Raw genomic sequence first — 8,758 nt, 5'->3', positions numbered from 1 at the left:
GACGCTAAAGTCCTGACAGCCATGGTAAGTGTAGCGGGGAGCGGGGGAGCAGTGTACTTACCGTCCGTGCGGCTCCCCGGGCGCTCCAGAGTGACGTCAGGGCGCCCCAAGCGCATGGATCACGTGATCGCATGGATCACGTCATCCATGCGCATGGGGCGCTCTGACGTCATTCTGGAGCGCCCGGGGAGCCGCACGGACTGTAAGTATACCGCTCCCCCGCTCCTACTATGGCAACCAGGACTTTAATAGCGTCCTGGGTGCCATAGTAACACTGAAAGCATTTGGAAGACGGTTCCGTCTTCAAATGCTTTCAGTACACTTGCGTTTTTCCGGATCCGGAGTGTAATTCCGGCAAGTGGAGTACACGCCGGATCCGGACAACGCAAGTTCGAAAGAGGCCTTACCAGTACCTGAACACTTTTGGAAATATAGACACAATGTCTCTCAATTGAGATATAGGATCATTGATAGTGTTCCAGTCTTGAGGAGGGGTGGAGATAGGGAGAAGCTGTTAAAACAGAAAGAGCTAAGATGGATCTATGAGTTGGAGACAATGGAGCCGAAAGGCCTGAATAGGGAATTTAAGGTTGGTTCCCTTTTCTGACCTCTCGATCAGGATGTGCGGAGATATGATTTAAAATCAGGCCTAGTAGCCGTGTTTTATGTGATTGCATATATGTATAATATGTAACCTCTATCTTATTTGCATCTCCATTTTTTTGATATTATTTATTTTTCTTTCCCTAGATGGAGAACATACGCATGCTGTGGGAGAACCGTCTTTTTGGCCTTCACGATACCTCTATGAAAAAGTTGTATAGCTGATGAGGGAGTAAGGGAACCTGCCATGTGGATTTCCTGATGGAGATGTGAGGCTGTTGAGGTCTGCATCAGATATAATATCATTTTTTATTTCTGTATAGTGTATAGAGACTGCAGCCGGAAGGGCATAGTTGCTTGGTTGGTATAACTTGAGAATCTACTTTTGCAAGGACAATAGAGTGAAATGGTGTTGGAGCTGAATAATGATATAGCAGGATTAATCATAAAAAATTGTGAGGTTATGAGAGGTAGATGGAGACCCCTTATTGGTGGGTTACTCCTTATATCTCTATTTCTACCTCCCTGTAGAATGAATGTCAGTATGGGGCCGGATGGGCTAGTGGACTGAGGGCTTATCACCCCTGGAACACTTGCTCTATATACCAGCCATTGAATGAATGATTGAAAACCTGCTTGAACAGGCTTAGAATAAACGCCATGTTATTCACTCTGTAGTTTCTCGAGTTGTGATAAAAGTACCCCTAAATAAGGATGCAATGATGGACCCTATGGCTGCAGCTTCTTCACTTAAGTAACTTATGTATTATAATGATTTGATTAATGGTTAAAAATAGTAGTTTCTCTTATGGTGCGGACCAGGCAGCCCACATTATCCAATGGAGAGCCTCTGCCTATAGGTTTGCTTAAATATCCAATATAATTGAGCCCCAGCGCGTAGTGACATGAAGATAGCGATGCACGATCATGTGACATCGCGTCACTGGAGCGACAGGGTCATGTGGCCGGAAAATAGGGCATAGCCTGGCGGAAGTGCGTCTGAAATGGCGGAAGTGATGTCGAGCCTGCGCAGATTGGATCTAGGAACGCCGAATCCACATGGAACAGCGAGGGAACATAGCTATGTACCTGAAGCGATGAGGGCTTGACGGAGTCTCCTACAGCATGTCGGTGAGAAAAGTATGTCATCAGGGATTGACAATGGGGTTGGCAATCTGAGAATGTTTTAGGTTGTAATGAGGGGGTTAATGGGCAGGGCTTAGCAATAGCCAATGTGGGGCTATGGGATTGTATTTAAAGTTCACTTTGTTATCAGTGTATTGGGAGCTTGATAAAGACCATTAGGTTGAAACGTTGCTGCACTAGGTGTAATAAAGAAATTGATTGGATCCCTTTGGAGTGCCGTGGCTTATTCTACACATTCTTTTGGTGATCACCACAGTCATTGATCACGCCCCTGTAAGGCTCCATTCAGACGTCCGTATGCATTTTGCGGATCCGATCCATCTATCAGTGGATCCGTAAAAATCATGCGGACATCTGAATGGAGCTTTACAGGGGGGTGATCAATGACAGGGGGGTAATCAGGGAGTCTATATGGGGTGATCACCACAGTCATTGATCACGCCCCTGTAAGGCTCCATTCAGACGTCCGTATGCGTTTTGCGGATCCGATCCATCTATCAGTGGATCCGTAAAAATCATGCGGACATCTGAATGGAGCTTTACAGGGGGGTGATCAATGACAGGGGGGTAATCAATGACAGGGGGGTGATCAGAGAGTCTATATGGGGTGATCAGTGGTTGATAAGGGGTTAATAAGTGACAGGGGGGGGGTGTAGTGCAGTGTAGTGGTGTTTGGTGCTACTTTACTGAGCTACCTGTGTCCTCTGGTGGTCGATCCAAACAAAGGGGACCACCAGAGGACCAGGTAGCAGGTATATTAGACGCTGTTATCAAAACAGCGTCTAATATACCTGTTAGGGGTTAAAAAAATCACATCTCCAGCCTGCCAGCGAATGATCGCCGCTGGCAGGCTGGAGATCCACTCTCTTACCTTCCGATCCTGTGAACGCGCGCGCCTGTGTGCGCGCGTTCACAGGAAATCTCGCGTCTCGCGAGAGGACGCGCCGGCGCGTCCACCCAGAAGAGCAGGGCCGCCGCAAAGACGCAATCCTGCGTACGGCGGTCCTGAGGAGGTTAATAAAAATATTGAGCCGTTCTGTCACAAAGGGTTAACTATTTTTCTAGCTGGAACTTTCACTTTGTGCCCATCATCTAATAACCCTAATCTCCAAATTGCTAAGAGGTCATAAACACTTATGTAGGCCACATACTTATCAGTAAGATAAGAACCGAGGTATAATGAGTGTTTATAAGGTCAGAGAGCAGAGATAGGGAGCCATCAGCTCCTGGTCTGACAGACAATCCACAGCCTGCTACAGCATCTCTGCTCTGTACAGAAAAAAGGATTCCAGATTTTTTTTAAAAAGACCAATTAAAAAGGATTTTAGCTCAAAATGAGTACAATGCAATAATAATTTAAAAAAATGCCCCAAAGGTGTACATAGCCTTTAAAGGCTGTACTAATGAGCGTCCCCCAATGGAAGCGCTCATTAGTCCATATAGGAAAATACTGGCAATTATTATTGCTGGTAGAAAAAAATTCTACCCACTTTCCCAGTGAGTTACCGGCGGGTAGCAACCCTAGTTACAGATCCTGGAAGGCAAGGAGTCAGAAATGAAATGCAAAAACGGAAAAAGCGTTAAAGGGGTCGCGGCACCGCCAATCTGCTGCCCTCATGCCCTCTTCAAAAGTTACCTGCGCGCCCCCGTTCCTGTGAACTTCAGCTAATGTGATACTGATGACCTATCCTGGGGATGGGCCATTAATATTAATCAACTGCACAACCCCCTCGGGTTAGCGAATTACACTGCACCAACAGAACCTGGCATTAACGCCTACTGTATGTGAACAGCGCCTTACACAATGATTATATTCGTGGCCATTACTCGTGCGACCGGTCCCGGGCGCTGAGGGGAGACGCGCACAAACGGGAGTCAGGAGCGCGCCACGTGCGGCCGCGGAGCCCCGCCCCCAGCTCCTCCCCCCGGAGCGTCCACATGGCTAGCGCTATATAAACGTGGCTGCCGCCGTGTATGAATGACATAGTGAAGCACACAGACACTCACAGCCGCGCGGCTCATGCACGCCACCCAAGCCCCCTGTAGCGCCGCTCCCGCCGTGGTGAGCCATGCCGTGCCTGCTCATCACGGGCTGAGCTCATCTCTCCCAGCAGTGCCCGCAGGGAATGGCAGTCTGGTGCCAGCCTCCACCCTGGTGACAAAGGTTGTCCCTTCTACCCAGGCGGCCAAAGTGACTAGTGGCCCTAAAATGACAGCAGCGCAGCAAAGGGCCCCCCTGAAAGCGTCAGCAATCCAGCTGCCGGCAAACTTCCAGATCCCCCCCGGTAAGTAGCCCTATCACTGCCAGTGTGGAGGTGTCTGGACCTCAGAGGCAATTGCTGTGTGGTGGCAGATCAGCTGGGGGTGACCCAGAAGCTGGCATTGCCTTCTGAATTCTTGGGCTCTGTCACAGCCACTTACTGTCACATAGTGCAATTGTCCTGGATAGGACATCTTTAAGGGGCATCTCTCAGTAGATTTGTACCTATGACACTGGCTGACCTGTTACACGTGCGCTTGACAGCTGAAGGCATCCGTGTTGGTCCCATGTTCATATGTGCCCACATTGCTGAGGAATATGATGTTTTAGTATATGTATATAAGCATCTAGGAGCAATGGGGGTGGTGTCGTTACACTTAGAGGTGCCAACTTCTCTGCACTTTGGTTGACAGGACCAGATGTGATCCCGTTTACACTGCCTCTGTCAGTCAGTGTGCAGAGAAAGAGGAGCCTCTAGGTGTAACGGTAACGCCCCCATTGCTCCTAGAGGCTCATTTGCATATAATAAAACATCATTTTTCTCAGTAATGCGGGCACATATGAACATGGGACTAACACCAGATCAGTCAGGTACAAATCTGCTGACAGATGCCCTGTCCACTATAATGTTCTAGAGCAGAGGTGGCTCTCGACCTGCTGGGAGTTGTAGTTTAGTAACAGCTGGAGACCTCTACCTATCCTGAGCTGTGGAGGACGCAGAGGATGCAGTTATGGCTATGGCTCGCGCACAGCTGGGGTTTTTTGCCCCATAAGTTCTTCATGTGAGTTAAAGGTTTTCAGAGACTTTACAGGGGTTCTGCAGTTTTTTAAACGGATGATCTATCCCCTGGATAGGTCATCAGTATGTGATCAATGGAGGACTCCTGCCGATCAGCTGTTTGAGAAGGCAGTAGCGCCGCGGCCTTCTCGCTGTTTACTGCCGGCCCAGTGACGTCACGACTGGTATCACTGGGCAGGGCTAAACTCCCTTCAAGTGAACAGCTTAGCCCCGCCCAGGCCAGTGGTACTAGTTGTGACGTCACTGGGCCTGCGGTAAACAGCGAGAAGGCCGCGGCGCTACTGCTTTCTCAAACAGCTGATCGGCAGGGGTCCCGGGTGTTGGACCTCCATTTATCACATACTGATGACCTATCCAGAAGAGGAGTCCTCAGTAATGAAATCTCGGAAAACCCTTTTAAACTATTTGGGTACGCGCATAGGGCTACAGGCCAACGCACCAAAAATAGAAATTTCTAACAGCGTTTTGTGGTGCGGATTTCATGCAGTTTTGCTATTGAAAAGGATTAAATCCGCAGCTAAAACCGCAAATGTAGACACGCTGAGGATTTCTAAATCCACAGAGCAGGTCGTCCTCCACATCCGGAAAGTACCCCCACCGGTCTGTTAGTGGACATGGGATAACTTAATATAACCGGAATACCCGTTTTTTTTTTTAACTGTTAAAAACCAGGTGTGTGCCATTTTCAGAACCGTGCAGTCTATGGGTCACCTGCCCGCTTACAATTGAAGGAGCCAATTTAATGGCTGTTTTTCAGGAAGGCATCCATAAAAAACATAAACAAAACCTGAAAGCTGAGAATTTTTTCAGTTTTAATGGGCGTTTCTTTTCTTTTTTCTCACTATCGTGTGAATGTAGCTTACGTGCACATCCACATGACAATGGGGAAAAAAATGGCCGTTAAACTGTACATTTTTTGATGGCCATTTTGCACCATTGTGGGCATCCATTTCTTGGCAGTCTGTGTTCTAACGTCCATTTGTCATCCATTTTGCATCCGTTTCTAGCAGACTTTAAAAACGGATGAACATCCGTCAGGACACTGGGAGCATCAGGACCTGCTGCCTCCAGTGCGGGGCAAGTATTCCTGCATGGGCCTGTGGAGATATATTTATTATTATAATTTTTTTTAATAGTGTACCCATTTTTTATGGATGTCTATAGCGATGTTTAAAATGACCTCATTGATTTCATTGGGATCCATCTGGCCATCAAAATGGCCTTAAATAGAACCTTGTCCTGTTTTAGGACATCCGTAAAAAAAACAAAAAAAACGCCATGTGAATAGCTTCATAGACCGCAGTGGTTCTGAAAAAGGTTTTCTACGTTTATATGACTGTACCCTTAGGGGGTCTGGTGTGCCAGGTGTTTGGCTTGGAAGTATTGCAGTCGCTATTGCATACGGAGATGTACACCTTCCGAGTAGATTTCTTTTATGAAGTCTAAGCCATACTCCCCCGCCCCAGGCGTACTTTCACTGACATAGGTTCATCTACATTGCACTTGCTCCAGATGTATTAATACCGTGTGCCATAAATTTGGCTCCTAACTCCAGTCTAGGACCTCGGACCTCCACTGATGTAATGCTGGTGGCCTGTCCTGTGCTTTGAGCACCTGAACAGAGCGAGTTTTGCAGGGAAATCTCAATGAGCCTAATTGTTAAGAGGGATCCCATATGCGGGTATTCTGGATGTTAGGGTTGCTCATATGTCCGCCCTTGTAGTGTGCACTTGAGCTCCTTATAGATGAGATGTCATTTGCACATACCGGTAGTGTCTACTCTGCTTGGTACCAGTGAACCCATTTAGTGGCTCTTCTGCTTCACGCCTGTAGCCATTTGGTGGCACACAGGTGGTTCTCCTGTCACGCCCCACGGCTCTACTTGCGCCAGCTATATACAATCTGAATGTGTTTTCTCTTCTTGCAGGTACTGTCCTTTTGAAGAGCAGCAATGGGCAGCTTATGCTGGTCTCCCAACAAGCTTTGGCAAGAGCTCAGGCCCAGGTACAGAGTTCAAATGCAAGACTACCAGTATCTTCCAGTGCTCCAACCATGCAGATCGGCAGCATCACCTTCTGTAGTACAAGGACATTTAGTCAATGCCGCCTCTGCAGTATGAACTGTATTTGGTGTAATTCCCTGCATTTTGGTATAGAATTGATTAGATCACAAGTTCTGTGCTCAGTAGATACTTGTTAAAGCCTCTGCATGCTGCTACAGCGTCTATCTCAGGGCTCATTAACGCGGCTCAACTTGAATGGGTCCGTGATTTGTCCGCACCGCAAAAAAATAGAACATGTTTTATTTTTTTCGGTGAGGAGGCACGGGAAGAAACACCACGGAAGTGCTTCCGTGTCTCCGTTCTGCACCAGACCTTCCGGATTGCGGACCCATTCAAGTGAATGGGTCCACATCAGTGATGAGGGGTGCACATGGCCAGTGCCCGCATATTGCAGACCCGCTGTTTGCGGGCTGCAATACTGGCAATGGCCTTGTGCATGAGCCCTAAATCAGGAGTCAAGCCAGCACTACCTATATAATCTCTCGTGCAAGGATATCTTTTCTCCTGCTGTTCATACAGCCCTGGATTATTTTTTTAGACAGGTCACACACAGATCATCCTAAACGGTGTTTGTTCAGGCAGGAAAGGACAATATGGTTTTGAACAGACAACGTTTGGGGCTGTGTTGCTGCAGAAGGGGACCCTTCTTTTTTTTTTTAGGCTGTGATTGGGCTACAACTAACAATCTAAGCTTTAAAACAAGACTAAGATCGCAAATTACTACCCTTGGAAATGGGTTCCAGTGAGACCTGTGTATGTGTGTAATATATATATATATATATATATATATATATATATATATATATATTTTTTTCATTAGTATTCCTGACCTGATTTCTAAAGGTTGTCTCTCTTGATGTAGCTCAGTTAGCACTGCAATCTTGAACTGCAACACAGCCTGAGATACAGTCCTGATCAAAAGTTTAACACCACTTGAAAAATGGCAAAAAAATCATATTTTGCATGGCTGGATCTTAACAAGGTTCCAAGTAGAGCTTCAACATGCAACAAGAAGAAATGGGAGTGAGACAAAACATTTTTTGAGCATTCAATTTAATGAAAACAACGAATAAACTGAAACGGGCTGTTTTTCAGCTGATCAAAAGTTTAGGACCACATGCCTTTAAAATGCCAAATCTGTGCAAAGATGTGGATTCATTGTCATTTTCCCCTCACCCATGACGGCACCCAGTGCGACTCAGGACCTCCCATCAGGACAGGAAACCTGAGAAGATAAAAAGGACACACCTCCACCCAACACCAGTTCAGGTTTCCTGTCCTCCGGATGGGAGTTCCTGAGAAGCAGCAGTAATACTGCACGACATACCTCAGAAGAAGAAGCACCAGCGCTGGGGGGGGTCTGTGGCTATGCCGTGGGAAGACCTATCCCTGGGGAGCGGTAGTTCTGTGGCCGTGCCGGAAGCCGCTCCCCACAAGTCTGCCTGCGCCCGCACTCGCTGCCGGTCCTGCGGGGAGCCGCTGTGGCCGTGTTCAGGCGGCTCCCCATGCCGGTTTGCCCAGTTTGAGAATGGCGCCCGCGCGTCTGAGCGCTTATGCGCATGCGCGGGGCCATCTTTCAGGGCTGGCCGATGACGTCGGGGGGCGGGGCTTCTCCCTTGACGCGCAGGACCCGGAAGTGAGGGCCGAGGCGCGTCTTTTAAATCTATAAATGCGGCCGCAGGTGCAGGCAGCCAGCGGAGGCACAGTGTGTTTGTGCTGAAGTAGGATCCAGCTAGCAAGCATGTCGGAGCCTACAGATGGACGCGCTGAACCCCTGGACCCCTTGAGGCCTGCAAGTCCGGTACTGGTCCTAAGGATGGGGAAGGAAAAATTCACATGGTGAGAACGTTCCTTTTTTTTTACTAATAAGGTGTTTCTGTCTTAGATC

At 47.9% G+C, this 8,758-nt stretch overlaps 1 protein-coding gene across 1 annotated transcript in view; it reads left to right on the top strand.

The window, feature by feature from the left end:
* Positions 1–3,769: 3,769 nt before the first annotated feature.
* Positions 3,770–8,758, top strand: part of TAF4B (TATA-box binding protein associated factor 4b) — a 140,628-nt gene continuing 135,639 nt past the window's right edge. Inside the window, exons 1-2 of the mRNA XM_040433895.1 lie at positions 3,770–4,034; positions 6,736–6,812. Of these exons, the coding sequence (XP_040289829.1) occupies positions 3,770–4,034; positions 6,736–6,812 (342 nt within the window). The remainder of the gene's footprint in view (positions 4,035–6,735; positions 6,813–8,758) is intronic.

Source organism: Bufo bufo, chromosome 5 (assembly GCF_905171765.1).
Source record: "Bufo bufo chromosome 5, aBufBuf1.1, whole genome shotgun sequence".
In the NCBI taxonomy this organism is placed as follows: Eukaryota; Metazoa; Chordata; class Amphibia; order Anura; family Bufonidae; genus Bufo; species Bufo bufo.
Note: the sequence above shows the minus strand (reverse complement) of the source record. Positions and strands in the feature narration are given on the sequence as shown.